Source organism: Trichosurus vulpecula, chromosome 4 (assembly GCF_011100635.1).
Source record: "Trichosurus vulpecula isolate mTriVul1 chromosome 4, mTriVul1.pri, whole genome shotgun sequence".
Taxonomy (NCBI): domain Eukaryota; kingdom Metazoa; phylum Chordata; class Mammalia; order Diprotodontia; family Phalangeridae; genus Trichosurus; species Trichosurus vulpecula.
In genome coordinates, this window is record NC_050576.1 from 293,189,291 (window position 1) to 293,207,029 (window position 17,739).

At 35.5% G+C, this 17,739-nt stretch overlaps 1 protein-coding gene across 1 annotated transcript in view; it reads right to left on the reverse strand.

The window, feature by feature from the left end:
- Window positions 1-17,739, reverse strand: part of PIKFYVE (phosphoinositide kinase, FYVE-type zinc finger containing) — a 97,955-nt gene that overhangs the window by 15,239 nt on the left and 64,977 nt on the right. Inside the window, exons 21-33 of the mRNA XM_036754216.1 lie at window positions 17,199-17,270; window positions 15,529-15,700; window positions 12,714-12,892; window positions 9,936-10,049; window positions 8,682-8,790; window positions 8,414-8,568; window positions 7,739-7,829; window positions 6,266-6,326; window positions 5,246-5,383; window positions 4,911-5,031; window positions 2,890-2,985; window positions 1,493-1,576; window positions 37-134 (exon numbers count right to left, since the gene is read on the reverse strand). Coding sequence (XP_036610111.1) covers window positions 37-134; window positions 1,493-1,576; window positions 2,890-2,985; window positions 4,911-5,031; window positions 5,246-5,383; window positions 6,266-6,326; window positions 7,739-7,829; window positions 8,414-8,568; window positions 8,682-8,790; window positions 9,936-10,049; window positions 12,714-12,892; window positions 15,529-15,700; window positions 17,199-17,270 — 1,490 coding nt within the window. The remainder of the gene's footprint in view (window positions 1-36; window positions 135-1,492; window positions 1,577-2,889; window positions 2,986-4,910; window positions 5,032-5,245; window positions 5,384-6,265; window positions 6,327-7,738; window positions 7,830-8,413; window positions 8,569-8,681; window positions 8,791-9,935; window positions 10,050-12,713; window positions 12,893-15,528; window positions 15,701-17,198; window positions 17,271-17,739) is intronic.

A 17,739-nucleotide genomic window follows, 5' to 3' on the forward strand; every position in this document is an offset into this window, starting at 1 on the left:
TTAGCACTAACAAATACTGCTGCTGTACAGTCTTACGTGGCTGAGGTTCAGCTTCTGCTGGTCGACTTGTTGGTCCCCCAGCAATCTCAGGTAATCTAACAGGGCTGCTACTCTTGGGTCTGTTGTCCAACGTACTGAAATGGCAAGTAGAAATGAGTTTTATATATTGATTTATACATTTAATTCATAGCTTATAGAAACATAAAAAATAGAAAAAAAAGACCCTTTTACTGGCAAAAAAGGAAAATAAGATAAATTTAAATAGTAAGCAGTCTGCTCTTGGGAAGCTCTTTGGTTTTTATCTTGGAATCAGCAACTTTTTTCTTGGTTAAGACTTCATTCTGGCATGACAGTGGTCCAGGATGCTAAAGGAATTCCAGTACATCCAAAGTTCTGGAACGTTCTACCAAGCTAGAAACAGCATGAAAACTGTATTTGATGTCCAAGGACCAGCTGAGGCAAATTTAGACAATTATATCTCCATAAAGTGGACCACCAGGTGATAAATTATTGTGGACACACAACCACCATTTTGTAAGGCAGGAAGGTCTTGGATGACAAACTTGACGCAGTGAAATGTTGAAGAGAATATGTTCTGGCCTCCTAATGAGGCAGGGATTTTTCAGTATTGGGAAGGAAACAAGCAGTCATTAAAATTTTTTCGATTATACTTCTGAAGACACAAAACCTAGAATTTAGTTGAAATTTTATCTCAAACAGTTTCAGTGACTGGTTTATTTTCCTCATATTCTTCCTAAATGAACTAAGTTCATTCAGTGAATCTTGAGTTAATGAAAAAACAAAATCTTTCACCTCAGCTAGTTAAACTGTATTAGGTAAACTTAATTTAGTAAAATCAATCATCAGGTAGGTTTAACTTTGGATGACTTAAAGAAGAAATTCTCAGTTTATAGGAAAAGAAATTAGGCTTGCCTTTCAGTAACCGTATCACAGAAATCACTGATTTCCTACTTTAAAATATAATGCTAACATTAAGTGAAATATTTTATTTCTCAAGCTGTCAAATCAATTTCAATGACACTGACAATTTCAAGTCTCTGAGTGTTTCAGAGGATGAACCTATTAAAATAGAACCAAAGGATCTAGTTCCCAAAAGGTTGCTTGAACTCTTTCAGAAAATCGAATTCTTTTTTTGGTTTAATTTTGCAAAGTCAGGCTGTAGCATAACAACTAATTTAACAAGTGCCTTATTTCTGAATAAAAAAAAATGAGAGTATCAAAATCTTACAGACTTTGAATAATTATACAATTACTGGTCAAAACCTACTATACTGCACTCCAAAAGACTGTTAGGAATCATTTGTTAGACAAAAACTGTTCTATCAAACAATGCTCAAAATAAGTGCCACTCTGCTGGAGAAAATTATTTATTATATAAACACTTTGAAATAAAAACAAAAAAATTATATTTTTAGAGAAAACTTTACAAGAGAACTGCAATTTATAAAATACTCTACAGAATTTCACAAACCTGCTTGCTTGCAGCACTTCCTCAGTAGTATTCCGCAGAGACACTTTGGATAATTCATCTAAGGCATTCTTGTACTCCTTACAACTAAAAGTAGAAAGAGGTTGAAAAATATTTACAATCACAGAACAGAGAAAGTCAGAGCTACGAGGTCTCTCAGAGATCACCTCTTTACTAATTTCATAGCTTGGCTCTCCACTTTAAGCAAACTTACAAGCTGTCAGGGAACCACAACAACAAAGAAAAGCCACTACTGTTGAAGAAATGCTGGTAATTAATCAAAGGTTCATCAATCTAATCTTGAGGACAAGGCAAGCCTTCAGATGGCTGTCCATAATTCCCTCAGCCTCCATAAGAGTGCTTGATGATCACAAATGCTTAGTCATTAAACTTCAAGTGAAGCAGATCCTTCTGTATTCATACAGGACGGAACATATCGGAAGATGCAATTAATTTTTAAGTAATTTAAAAGTTATTTTAAAATAATATCAAAACTAGAAAACCTGCTCCTTGCAAATCCGACGAATATTATTTGCTCACCTAAATTTTTTTTTAGATTTCTCATCTATTAATGTTTTATGGCTCATCAACGCTTGTGGGAAGCAATATCAACTTCCCAAAAAAGCAAAAGGGCAAATGCCTGCCCACTGAAATAGAATTTAAAATAAAAAAGACAATTTTAGATACAGCCATAGCAATGATATTTAATATTAACAACTGGAAAATAAACATTCAGATCTCATTTTAGACGTAACGTACAAATGAGAAACAAAATAAGTCTCAAATGCACTGAAAATTACTAATCTTTTTAAAAGGCAGGAAAATACCATAGGCTACTTACATCCCATGGGATATATTGTGGAACAAAATACATTCTCTAGGGCAGAAAATTCAACCTGCTAAACAAAACTGCTAGGAAAGTACGGAGTGGGAGAAACAAACAATTCGTTGCACAGCATATTATATCTCTAAGACAAATGTTTTGAAATGTTTCATTATAAGAAGGCATCTATGGAATAATGTGATAAGAAAATGAGAAAATATAAAGTACAAGAGAGATGGGGCTCTTTAATTAGCTTGGTTAGTCATTATTAGGTTAAAAAATTATCTTAAAGATAAATAGCAATGGTCATATTACCTCTAAAAAGATACTTCAATCATATGAGTACATTCTGAAAAGCTTAATTGTACTTATAATCATTTTGCTTCTAGGCTTACAAAAGCAGAGGATTGTTAACTTTTTGGTGTCAGAAAATATACAGAATTATAAATGGATCCAATTATACTGAAATATAGTCATCAAAATATTTTGAAAAATAAGTTCCCAGACTTCAAGTTAAGAACTACTGCTTTAAACAGAAGCAAATGATCTCAAAGATAATAACCAAAAAATCAAATACCTGAGAGCAAAAGCAATAATGGAGCTGGGTTCCTTCTCACAGACTGCAATGGGTACACGTTCATGTTCATACATTAAATAGTGTTTATCTGGGTCACTAAACAGAAACAATGTGGCAAAAATCATGGAAAAACAATGATAAAAACATAGTTTTACATTAACAACAAAGAAATATTCGTTCACATAAATAGAACAATCACGATCTTATTTTAAAAACAAAAATACAACTTGTTAAGAGTTAACTTATAAATAACTATAACTTACCTAAACATTGCTAACTACAAATGTGAACTTTCTAGTCAGAAACTGCAAATTTGAGCCTAATAATTTAACTTTTTAAAATGACAAGACAGGCATGTGTCTCCAACAAAGAGATTCTACAACAGTCATCTCACCAACAAAACTATGCTCTTTGCTACATGCCTTTGGCTATGTTTTTACCAATGAGGATGGACAATAAAGAACATATTCCCAAAACGATCTGTTTTGTGGTAAACTTGAAAGAGAGATTACATCAAGGATGTACATTAAGATATAATACGCCCAAAACAATGCAACATATCTACTATGAGAAAAAGGTAGAAAGCACAGTATACACTGAAGCATGAGATGATTCAATTTAAGTCAAAAGTTGTGTTACCCAACAAGAAAAAGGAAAAACAGCAAAACATCCTGCAAAAATGTCACTGAATTCTCTAGCAAGAAAAAAATTTCTTGTAATATACACTGTAGAAAAACAATATTAATAGGTATCTCTGTTTAGTTGCATATATACAAAGTACTGAGACCAATGGCGAATTCCCATACAGGCCAATTGGTTTCACACAGACAAAATTCTGTTAAACTATCAATATTAAACTCCTAATCTAGCTCAGCAATCGTACAAAGGGGGAAATTAGGTAAAAATATAAATGGCCCAGGGAAAACAAGCACCCCTCTGAAGGACACAAAATCTTTCAAGTAATGGTATCAGGAGCCTCATATTCATATATGAAGTACAAAAATGAAAACACCTAGTTAGTCAGCATGTAATGAAGGCTATGTAGTACAGGGGAAAGAGTCAGCCTTGGAGTCACAGAGACCTGGGATCAAGTTCAGTCTTTGATACCTACTGGCTGTGTGACCCAGACAATCACTTAACCTCTTACTGCCTGAGGCAACTCTCTAAGACTGAGCTGCGGAGCAGTTGCAGGAAGTTTCTCCACAGGTGGAATTCCTATGCCAATGAAATCATGTCAGGACCAACCCTATGTTGCCCCTAACTTCAAAAATTGTACTAATATATGAAAATATAGGTACCTTATCAATTGCCACTATTTTTTGCAATTCTTAAAATACAACTACCCAAAGTGAAAATACATAGCTTAGTTCCTTAAGGGGAAAAGAGTTTTATTTTTTTCTTTGGCTTCCCTAGGGCCTAGGACAGTACCAAACATCTAGGAGGTATTTAGTGCTTGTTGATAAATGACTGGTTAGTTAAGTGGAAGGAGTTAAATATTCCTACTTTCTATATCTAAGTGATAATTCACCACCAAAAATCAAATTTCAGTTATGTGCATTTCATCACAAAATTCTATACCTGTAGAAACACATACATTCAATTAGCAACCACACTAAACCTTAGAGAAAATACTCATGTATTTACACAGTAATATAGTGTTTTGTGTAAAAAAGTAGCAAATATCAAAAACTCATATCTTTTTTCAGTTCATTTGTTCATGTCCTGAAAAGAGTTTTCAACTTTTTCAGCACCAATAATTCAAAGTAATGAATAGTCATAAAGTATGCACCAGCCCAATTAGCCAATTCCTACACAGTATATAAATAATGAAACCATCACATAAAATCAAGTGCTCTCATCATAAATTAATAAAATCAATCAGGTCCATGTCAATTTGTATTAAATGTAGTACAGAATAGAGTACTACTTCTGGTAAAAGAAATAGGTATATTTTAAATTAAAACAAATTATACAATAATCAAACTCTTAACATAATGAACTTGCATTAGGCTAATACTCACAAAGGAAAGGGGATAGGATTATAGCTATTTCCTGGAAGCAAATTTGCAAATATAGCCTTCATTGTTGATTTTTCTTTCACTTGGCTGTCTGTAGATCCCAATAAATGTCCATCAAATACATCTGGAATGAAGAAGAGTACTCCATGCATATCTAATATTCTATAAGCACAATACAAAATGTATAGTCTCAATCTTGGATTTCTTCCTACAGTATTTATCTTCTATGTTGTACATATCAATAAAGTTGAATGGTATAGCTTTAAATAATTATTCCATTATTTGGGAAAGAAAAAGGAGAAGGCTATGGTATACCTTGCAGAATTATTTAACTCTACCTTCTGAGCTACTAGTTGTATCTGCTTCAGAAGGCCCTCCCATCAGCTGGTCAGACAGGACTTCAGGAGGAGTAGGCAGCTGGAGATGTGTGGAGTTGGTGGAACTCTGACTTGATAAGGTTGTTAAGAATCGATCCTCTGAAGAAAAGCGAAAACAAATTTTGAAGAGCTTCTTAAACATGTGAATTTTAATTATTATTATTTATATTTTTTATTTCTTATCATGATTGTGCTAGGGTTCCAGATCTGTGATAATTCTACTTTTATCTGATGTTTTTAAATGGAAAACAAGTTTATTTGTATCTGAAGTGATTTTTAAACTAAAAGTGAAAATCATTTAGATAACCTGATTTTCCAGATAATCTGAGCTTCAGTTATTTTACTGACTCACCTAAGATCTCATAGTTCATTCATTACAGAGCTTCAAACATAATTTTAATTCCTACTCTAATGTTCTTAAATGCTATGCCACTCTGCTTTCCACAATGAAACTTTCTTTACTATACTAATGCATAAAACAACCATACTCTTTAAAAAATGTACTATAAATGATTATTTTCTACCAAGAATAACCTCAAAAACCTTTTATGAAAATCTCACTTAATCACAACTAAGACATGCTGCTCTAAATCTAGGTATTTTCTTTAGAAAAGAGATATCTAAATAATTTTTTTTTCTACAAATTTGACTGGAAAGTCACCAAGTTACTGAATGAAACAGCTTCAAAGACTTAAGTTAGTAAAGATTTTGGGGGGAAATAAGATTTATGGGGAAAAAAAGAACCAAAAAAAGAACCTGAGAATTTGCTCTCTAACTAGAAGTTAAATTTCAGTTTATTTCTCTGATTCCTTGATACCTTTAATTTATCTGCAGCTAACATATGACTCTTTAAAGCTAATAGCGTAATGAATGCTCTGGAAATAAAATACACATCACTAATTCCAAGAGAAAGAAAAGAATTACAATGACCATTCTAAAAGCATTCAAGGTAAAATAAGACCTTTCAGCTTTGAGACAAACCTTTTTCTCCATTCTGAAGTCCAGGAGAAACATTGCGTGGCGATGCATCCATCGTACTTATCTGTAGAGAAACAGAATATTTGTTCTTAAGAGAAGCGTTTGAGATCGACCAAACATGGGCTTGTTTGCTCTAATTAATATTCGAGTATCTAACAGCAATTTATGATTTATTCATCTCATCCCACAATAACTTTCCGTAACCTACACCTCAATGGTTACAGAGATCTTCCATTCCCTAAGGACCACATCCAGGGATGCTATCAACACTGTTAATTTTTACAAATTATCTGATGAGATTACGTATTAAGACTATATGAGCAATTCTCAATGAACTTTCAAATTAAATTCTTATGACTGTGTTGAAGGTTATGCTTCTGTCTCAGAAGCATTAACTCTGTAACATGGAGCTGAGAAGACAGCAAACCTATCCAGTATCATTCTGCTAAGTCATTAATGACTTCCAGACATTCTAAATAACACTGTATGAACCATGGTCATTTCTACTTATTCCTTTACTAGTCTATTGCCATCTATACAATAATACAGTAAGCACTATAGTTGAAAGCTTAAAGAAATAAAAATGAAGAACTAGCCTAACTGAAACCCAAGAGCACTCTACCCACCTCTCTACAAAAATATCCCCAACAAATATCCCACACTTGGTACTATAGTAAGTATTCCACAAAAAAGACTTATGTTATACCTAAAGTCTGTGACTTTACAAATATGTCAAAAAAGGTTTCTGTCAATCAGAATAGTAGAAATCCATGCAGAGTAAATAAAATAAAAAAAGGAAGAACTGGGTGAGCATTTTGCCTGCATAGTACTTAATATGTAATGACAATAAAGTCATCAAACTTGACTAAGCATCAGCTTCCTCATCTATGAAACAGAAAGGACGAGCATACCTGACAAAAAGGTGGCTGTAAGGATAAAAATTAAATGCTGTATGCAAAACTCTTTGCAAACCTTTTACCATCTCACATTCTCCTCACAACAACCTGTGAGGTAGATAGAGTTATCATCTCTATTTTCCAGAGAAGGAACCTGGGTCTGAGAAAGGCTAAGTGACTTGCTCAGAGCTCCCCATTAGTATCTGAGGCAGGATACTAAGAATATTTTTAACAAGTTAATGTGCATTCACTGGCACACTCAGGGCCCTTTGAGAATAACTGCTCATTCAACAACTCCCATAGAACTAACCCTAAAATATCAATCTTTGTAAAATAAAATACAATCCTATTATAGAAGGTCTTATTAAAGCACAGATTTGTTAATAACATGGTCTGGCTCTTCCTTGAAATGATCTGACTTCATACACTGTAAAATAGGTCTAACTTATTATGGGAGAAGTTATCTTTAATGTCAATGTTTTTAAAATATTCCTTAATACTTAGGAAATACTTAAATATATATGTGTGTGTGTGTGTGTGTGTATACGAGTGTGTGAAAGACCAAAGCCAAATTCATTACCTTATTATCTTCTCCTTGTCTCATTCTTCCAGGGCTTGGAGGAACTGAGGGGCGTTTTCTCCCTTTTTCCTGTTGGAAAAGATCCTGTAATCTACAATAAAAGACAAAAAGCAAGGTAGTTTTATTTGTTGACAGTACATTCAATCGTGCCTACAAATATGTGTTGACATCTATGAAATGCATATTAAATATGATTAGCTGAGCCATAATAAAGCTTAAAAGGTTTATGTATATGAATTAAGTTTCTCTCTCACTTCTGAACACTTTCATTTCAGAGCCTAGTCTATTAAAAAAACTCCAACTGGATAATGAAATAAACATTCCAGGGGAAATTCCTATTTTTAAAAACGTAAATATTGCATTGCTAAAATTTTAATACATAAAATGAAGTCTAAATAATATCTTAAAATTTAATGCTATAAAAAATATATTTACTAAAATACCTAAAATAGTTATTTTCAAGTTTTTAAAAATATATTTGGCATTTTGCAATGTCAATGATGACACATAGTAACAAAAAAATTTAAAACTTTAGAACTAAGTACATTTTACAATTAATAAAGACAGTTAACCAGAGATTTTTTTTTTATTAAACAATGTCATATAGAAGAAAATTTGAGAATAAAGCAAAAATAACAGCAATTAAACACAATGTGAAAATGTTTTTGTTGTTACCGGTTATTCCAGGCTTGTAGCATTTCACAAAGGCTTTGTTTCTTGGCAATCAGAGACTCAAAGACTGACTGCAGCTGCTGAGGGGTTTCTATGGAGGAGCTCATCAGCCTTGCTTGCATCTTCTCAATCCAGTTCTTGAACTCACCTTCCTCCATCTATGGAGAGGGTGAATATTTTGAGTATTTTAAGAGTCTTTCCAAAAAAACAATAGCAAAATTATTATTATAAGATAATAGTTGGTTTACTTGGTCTTCTGGAAACCAGTTACCTCTTTTTGTGCAAAGATGTCTTCCATCTTTTCCTCTCTTGTTTTACTAAACGTGTCAGTTTTCAAAGAGGCAAGCCGTTCATCGACAGCAAGATATACCTGTGACACTCTAACAAAGAGGAAAAGTACTTCATGATGACTTAAATTTAACTTTCTATGCCCACAGAAACAGCAAAAAATAATTTTTAATGAAATAACGACAGTATTTAAATTTAACTTAAAATAAAGTTTCAATTAAAATTTTATAATTCAACTGTTAATGAAAATCGGCATTTTACTTATTTTACTGGTATTTTATTTTCTGATGATCGATACATCATTTGATAGTTTCAAAAACTATAAGAAAAATTCATAAATGCCACATGAAGCTATACGCAAGTACAAGAAAAAAAGTCAAAATAATTTCAGAACCTTTCTCTATTCAACCTCTCTCCCTACTTATAAAGATACTTACTTGCAATAAAAATCAAAGAAATTAAAATGAATAACCATATTTGGCTTTCTGAAGCAGCTAAACCAGAACAAAATGATGCAAATTGTTTGCCTTCTCTATCTACTGACTGTGAACAGCTTTGAGAAGCAGCATAGTGTAGTGCAGGGCTGTCCAACCTTAGGTTTTTATTAAAACAACAGACAATATATTTTGATTTGCCCTTTTAGTGAGAGCTCTGCAGTAGCTCAGCCTCGTTTACTAAAGCATTCATGTAAATTTCTATGCTTGTAGGCGGCTGCATATATCACACTGCCCCGCGGGCTACATTTTGGACAGCCCTGGTGTAGTTGATTGAGAGCTGCCCTAAGATCCAGGAAGAACTGGGTTGTGGTCCCACCTTTTGATAGACTGAATCTGTGACCCCTGGAAAGTCACCTAACATCTCCATGCCCTAAGACTATAATTTGCAAACAAGGTAATGACCTGAATTGATAGAGCAAATTTCCTCATCTGGGAATTACAGAAACTACAGGTCCAGTCTATATCCTAATTCCTGTTTTTGTAACTAGGATAATTTAAAAGCTCCAAGTGCTCCACCTTTCTGTACAAAAAAGTAGCATTTAAGAAAATGTGAAGAAACATTTTTCCACTAAAAAGAACTAAAACTTGATCCATTTTTTGACTGTTGTGAATAAACTTTAATCTCATTCCCTAATATCCACAGCAAGAATAACAATATTCTCTCTAGTCTAGGTTTCCAGAGCAAATGGTATTAGAGAAAACAGAAAACACTGACAAAAAACCCTGGCAAAAAAACTTACTTTTGAAAGAAGTCCTTAAGATCCTGAAGAATGGACAGTTTTAATGGGGCTTGACGTTTGATGTATATTTTGGGAAATGGAACACATACTTCAAGAAGCCGAATGGGAGAATAACTGAAAGTAGAAAAAACGACTAACATGTCTTACACTGAATTAACTTTCCACATTTGTTACCATTGTTCTGGATGCTGTGACATTTTTTTGTGCACTTTGAGCAGAGTGGTATCTTCAGCTAAATTCCATGAGACATGATGGAAAATAACTTTGTAAGGATGACAATAAGAATCTTGCGGACAACTTTTAGCTTTCACAAAAATGAAATCCTAAAACATCTCTCTAAGGCACAATACAATGTCCTCATATACTCTGTGTCTTAGCATGCAGTAAGACCTCAATAAATATCTGTGAAATTGAGCTAAGGTTCCTCTTACCATCTACAAAACATGACTTTTGCAGAAAAGCAGCAGTATCATATGATAGATATGGAGCTAGGTACAGAGTAAGGAAGACCTGCATTCAATTCTCACCTGAGATTTAAAGGCTGTTTAACCCCTAGGCTACTCTATGATTCTAAGTTTCAAAGTAGGTGCCAATCTGCACTGGTAGAGGTCATTTCCTCTACCAATGAAATCAAAGTTGAGATCTAAAAGCTTCTATGGAAATACTCTCTTTGAATGAGCAGAAGGGTTCATAGAAGTTGACCAAACCTTAAGTAATTTTACCCTGATGGCCCACTATACCTCTTCTGTGCAACTCCTTCCTACCTTCTAATTTCTTCACTCTCTTCCACATCTACTTTCCTTCTTCCTTTATGGGAGCTCCCAAGAAAAAATGCACTTTTCCCTCCTCTAGATCTGCCTTTTCTATCAAAACCAACAGTGTCCTGATTTTAGCTATTATGGCAAGAAAGCCACTTCACGAATGAATTTATACTAAGCTGTTCATTGCTTTCCAAACTCCAACCCTGGATTACTCTATTAACCTTCTCTGCCTCTACTCACATGCTGCTAAAAGCACCGCTGAAGCAAATCACACAACCATTCTAAATAAGTCTACTACAAATTTGTTATCCAATCTCAACTGGGTCCTCAATGCTGCATGCCAATCTTTTACTCTGGTTGATTCTCTTCTTAAGGCACCTTCACCACAGCCATCACCCTCCCAAAGAACAGAGGACCTGCCCATTAATCACAAGCTCCCTCTTCTCAATTTCAGATTTCACATCACTTCCTTATCATCTCCTATTCTCTCCTTCTGTGCTCCAGTCTCAGGGGATAAAAGTGATCCTTCTTACCAACGCCAACCCCTCTACTTGCACGCTTCATCCCAACACCTCTCACCTCATCCAGCAGTTTGCCTGCTTCCACTATCCCCTTCTCTTCAAATCTGCAACTTCTCCTGATCTTCTAGCTCTTTCTGTGCTGCCTACAAACATGCCTAGACCACACAACCCTTAAAAAAAATCCTTCAAATGACCCTCCTATGATCCTATATTTCACCTTCCTGGAATGTGAAGTAGACCAGCCCCAGAAAAAGCTATCTACCCTCACTGCCTCCAGTTTCTCATCTTGCACTCACTTCCTCATCCCTTGCAGCCTTGCTCTAACCTCCTCACTTGAATAAAACTGTTCTCTTAAAGATCACCAATGACCTTTCTCATCCTTCTTGACCTCACTAACAGAAGATACAACTTACCAATCCCACCCCACCTCTTCCCCCATTTTTCTGGATGCTTTCTTCTCTGAGTTTTCAAGATATTGATCTACTGTGATTTTCTTCCCACCTGGAAAAACAATCAAGTCTGCTTAGAGGATCATTACCCATGGCCCACTTCCCTATAGAGAAGTGTGCGCCAAGGTTCTGTCCTGGGCCTCTTCTCTTTCCTATATACTCTCAGTGAATTCATCAGCTCTCATTCAATTTTCGTTGATGTACTGATGACTCCCAAAGCTACATTTCCAGTCTTTATCTTTCTCCTGAGTTCATCCTGTATTTTCAAATGCCTGCTAGACATCTATACCTGTATGACTCCCTAGACACCTCAAACTCAATAAGTCCAATACCTAACTCAGCTTGCTGTCTAAACTCACCCTTCTTCCCAATTTCCCATTCCGTTTGAGGCCCCCACATGGCAGCCAGTCAAAACTTATCCTCACCTCTTCATTCTTGCCCATCTTCTATGTCTAATGATGTGTCAAGGTTTGTCAATTCTCTCTCCTCACAGTCTCTTGTATCCATCTGCTTCCTTTTCTCTATTCACACCTCCATCTCCTAGTTCAGGCCCTCATCACCTCTCACCTGGACTACTCTGATACACTTGCCCCTGGTCTCCCTGCCTCATCTCTCAATTTTTCTATCCAACTTCCGCACACTGACATCCCTAAAGCATAGGTCTCAGTTGCTCAAGAAGCTTCAGCAGGTATGGAATCAAACACAAACTCTTGTTTGAAACTTAAAACACTCCACAATCTGATTCTAGACACTCTCTCCAGGCTAAGGGTATATTACTCCCCTTTCCTTACTCTACATTCCAATCAAACTGGGTACTCACTGTTCCCCATACTCAGTCATTGACTTAAGCACAAGCTGCTCAACATTCCTGGAAAATAAGCTTGGAGTAAAAAGGCCTTTGGAAAATATTTAAGATATGAAGCCAACTTTTCTCATGTTGGAATCCATTATGGTTTCTTCCCAATACAACAGAAATACTACACAAAAAAAAAATCAAGAAGTTAAAGTACAACTTGACCTTAGAAACTATAGTTCTCTAAATCTTACCTGAAGGAAGCCACCATTTGGTTATAGGAGAAATACTGATGATAATCATGGTGGATAGAGTGACCACATGGTTCAACATTGGCTCTCCGAGTATACTGGTGTCCATAAAATCTAAGCTCAAGGTATTTTGCAAATGACATTGACCATGAATCATTGGAAAGAGCAACAACTGGTGTTACCTAAAATTCAGAATATGCTTAGATATAGCAATTAGTTGGATTTTTAAAACAAAGCATTATGACATTTTGGATATAAGGATCTGACAGATTTATTCATATGCATACCCCATTCAATCCATGAGTTATACCTGCTTTGATATGATATTATAAAACATTCAGCAGACAATAAATGACCTAATAAATAATCATAAAATATTACAACTGAGTCAGTAGAAATTAAGTTTTTTGCATACTTCTTGTATCACAAGGAAATAAAAGAATATCTTCATGGCAGGGAGGAGGGAGACAGGAGGGACTTGATAATCAATCATTTTTTTTGTGCCAATTATAACCACCAGTTTTTAGTGCTCACCATCAACCTTTTAAAAAATCTATTCAATGTTCAAAATATAAACAAATGGGAGAAAATAGAAAAGGCTGGTAATGTTCTATAACTTTTCCTGTTCTAATCAACTACAGAAATGTTTTAAAGCTCTAGTTTAAATTAGGACTGTCCAACCTTAGGTTTTTATTGAAACAATAGACAATATATTTTGATTGCCATGTTAGTGAGAGCTGTACCTTGGCTTCCTTTACTAAAGCATTTATGTAAATTTCTATGCTTGTAGGCAGGCTGCATAAATCACACTGCAGGGCACATTTTGGACAGCCCTGGTTTAAATTAAAAGCCAAAGCAAGACAGACATTGATGCTCTCTAATTTCACATTACTGATATTTTTTTAACAGACAATCACCAGAATTTACAAAGTAGGAGAATGATGTGGTCAGACCTAGGTTTTAAGAATTTCACTTTGACAACTATGTGGAAGAGAGTGTGGAAAGAAGAAAGACTTGAGGCAAGGAGGCCAATTAAGGACACAATAATTCAGTCACGTGGCAAAGAGAGCCTAAGCCGGGGTAATGGTTGTTTGAATAAAGAGGAGGCAGACAGAGGAGAAGCTGCACAACTATAATCAACAAGACATGGCAAGTGATTGGATGTGTGGGATGAAGGCAAGTGAGGAATTAAAGATGACACCAAAGTTTTACATCTGCATGATGGCGAGGATTGTGATACCCTCAAAAGAAGTAAGAATTAAAAAGAATGAATTTTGGGGACAAGGTATTATGTTGCACTTTAGACTCATTCATTATTTCATCTGAGGATACCACCATCCTCCCAGTCACTCAGATTTGAAACCACAGAATCATTCCCCAATCACCTCACTTACCACCATCTAATCACAGGTGACCAGTCTCATTCTTTCTACCTCCACAACATCTCTTACATTTGGCTCCTGACCATTCAAAACTGCAACTATCCTAATTCAGGTTTCATCACTATTCACTGTCCTAAATTATTTAAGGGCCTCCCACGCTTCTCCCCTTCCCAACTTATCCTTCACGTAGCTGCCCAAATGAGGCTGATGAGCAGAGGTCTGAACATCGCTACCCTATCAAATCCATCCGAGGTTCCTTAATACATCTGGATAAAACACAAATCCCTTAGCCTAGGAGTTAAGATCCTCCAAAAGCTTACTTTGAGTTTCTTTCTGCCATGAACTCTATATTCCAGTCAAAGTGAACTATAGTTGTTCCTCAAATTCTATATTCCATCTCCTGCTTTCCTGCTTTTTCTTTGCCTAGAATAGTATTCCCTATACTCACCCTTTGTCTTTCAGAATCCTTATCCTTCAACATTCAGTTTGGGTGCTACCCTCCTTTGAAAACCTTTGATCCTCCAAATTGCTGGTCTTCTCCTCCTCAAATAGTTCTATCTATTGGTGAAACCTGGGTTGACCCGTGTGCCCCAACTCTCCATTTCAGCCTCTGGCTAGAATGGCACTGTTAGGTTACTGTTCCTACTTCCCTGCTCTGCATTACTCCCTCCTTAATTAGGTACTTTGGTAAATATTCTCACTTTACTAATTCTATAGATAACAGGGCATTATCCCATTGGTATCATACTGGCTCTCATGTCTCAAATGATATATAAGGTTCAGCCCCAGCAGCTCTGGGCCTTTAAATGGAGCAATGATTACATAGCCCACCACCATGTTCTGCCCACAGCGAGCAGGGGAAGCCACACAATGACGTCCTCCTCCCCTCATGAGTAGCAATACAAGTCTGGCAATCTGTATCAGCACTCTTTATCTGAATTCGCCAGCACTACAATCACCCATGTACTTTGATTTCTCCCTTGCTCCTTTCATTCCCTCACATATTATACTTAACCTCTCTGTGAGCTAGATGCTTACAATGAGCTGCTTGAGGACAAGGATGGTTAAATTTTGCCTTTGCATCTCTAAGATCTATTAGCACATAGCCTTGCCCATAGAATATACTTAAGAAATATGTGATGTTAATTCTACCACACACACACTAAAAAAGCATTATTTTAACTGATCATTGTTTAGGGCTACTGAAATCTACAGGCAGCTGGTCAATTCTAAAAGTACAATATTCAAAGTATATATAAAAACAAATACATAACAATTGAGTAAAGAAGGCTAGAAAAATGAAACAAAATTAACAAGACATAAATGATTATGCCCATCTATTACATACTATGGGCTTAAAAACAATAACAAAAAATACAAGACAAGCCAAACAGGTAAATGAATGTTAAGAAACATTACACACTATACTATATTACCTGTTTGCAGATTCTACACCAGGAATAGGTAAGAATTGTGTGTTGATATCCAGGCACTGGAGAATCCAATTCTTTCAGTACGATCTGGACACAACCTTGCCCATGCACAAATCGACGAATATGATGTACCATAGGAGTATCACAAAACATGCTGGGACAATGGTAAGAAGGCCTGTGACAAAGAAATGAAGAAAATTCTTCATAGGTCATGAAATGGAAAACCTTGCCAGAATACATTTAACAAACATCAGATTGAGAAAGCTTAGCAACTATGGGTGGTTTCACTATAAAACAAAGCAACAAACAAGCTTAATACACTAAATATGACATTTAAATGAAACAATGAAGGAATTTAGGCAGTAACTCATTCAGACTTCTAAAAGTAAGTATAGAAAACTCAGGAAAAAATAAATTCCCCTATAGATTATCACCAAGATTTTATATATCTTAAGAAAAACACAAAGTCAACCAGGACTAAAAGCAAAGTAAACAAAGCCTTTTAAATCCATTCATTCAAGATAGTGTGGATTCAGAAAAGTGGTTTTCCACACCTTCAGTCAAAGAAGTGATATGATGAAATACAGTGGTTCCCAAATGTTTCAAGTCTGAGATAGGGTCCTCTCTTAGCAAAAACACTATGTGAAGGACCTTAAACAGTTATTTTACTATTGGTATCCACGGATAGAGAAAAAAAGACAAAAAGTTACTATAAATTCAGCAACGCTTCAAAACAAAGCTATATTTTGTAAATCATAACAACACCTATACATACGAAAAATAGTAATACACATGAGACGTGTAATTTATTCATGTTTTTGGGGGGCGGGGCAGGGCAATTGGGGTTAAGTGACTTGCCCAAGGTCACACAGCTAGTACATGTGTCAAGTGTCTTGAGGCCAGATTTGAACTCAGGTCCTCCCGACTTCAGGGCCGGTGCTCTACTCACTGCATCACCTAGCTGGCCCTGTAATTTATTCAAGTAACCTATATAAGGTATGCTTTATATTGAGTTACAATACTTTGTTGAAGCTAAAGATCAAAATGACAATCCTTGAGGTACATATAGATTAGTAAATGCCTTACAGTAACTGCCCCACCCAAACTCACTCCCAACTCCTTCCTTGCCTAAAGGTCTGGACTACTTAGGAAATGAATTTTAAACAACCAACACTGGCCTTGGAAGATGTGGGTTTTATTCCCAGTTCTCTAAGTTACTGGTTCTGTAACAATATCCTCACCTAGAAAAGTGAAGCTGCTCATGCTACCCGCCTCATAGAGATGCTGTTCACAACTGTAACAAAACTTGCTGTTATCACTATCAAAGAAACAGATTTGGGAAATATCTGAAGAGATCATCTAGCTTAGCTTCCTATCTTCAGAATCTTTGACAGCTCATCATTTTACTCATTATTAAAATAAGCAATTCCTGAGTAAATCTTGGAAACGGTATGGTAAAGAGATGACAGACACAGAATCGAGGAAAGAGCTACCTGGTAAAACAAGGAAGCTTCTGTATACTGTGATTTAGCATGTACAAAATCAAGACAGAAAATGTCCTGACAAGGACGTCACTCAGAAGTCTTACTTCCTAAATCATAATCTGCATTCTTCCCCACTGTACTTCAAAGTATGAGGAAAAAAGTAGATAGAATGGGAAAAGTACTTCTTACCTGAAACAATACCTCTCTAAAAATATTCCTAAAGTGAGGTCATTCTTCCCATAAAACTCCATGGTCACAATCCTAAAGGAAGAAATATTAGAAATACATATTATGTCAAAAGCACATTAAACGAACTAGTGCTGCCCAGAAATTTCACAAGACTTTTGAGTATTCTCGTTAGGAGTAAAGGGCATCCCAAATGTTTTAGTGCAAATCTTAAACTAATAAGCTAGTAAAGCCTAAAGCTGCACTAAGACTTTTTGGGATACCCTGTGTTTACAATACAGCACTAATAGAAGCAATTTCATAAAAGGCTTAATTCCTCATCTAGAAAAACTAGTTCAAACTAGATAAATCTATGGCATCTGACTCCATTCCTGGTGCCACACCCAAAAGTTTCTTCTAAAGTTATCTAATAAAAAGAACTAAACATGATATTAGTTATCAGCAGAGAGTAAAACGGATTGAGTTGGCTTAAGATATTTTTTTTTGCCAGCTGTGAATGTTAAAAGGTTCCATCACAAGGAGATTAAGTATTATCACATGTAAT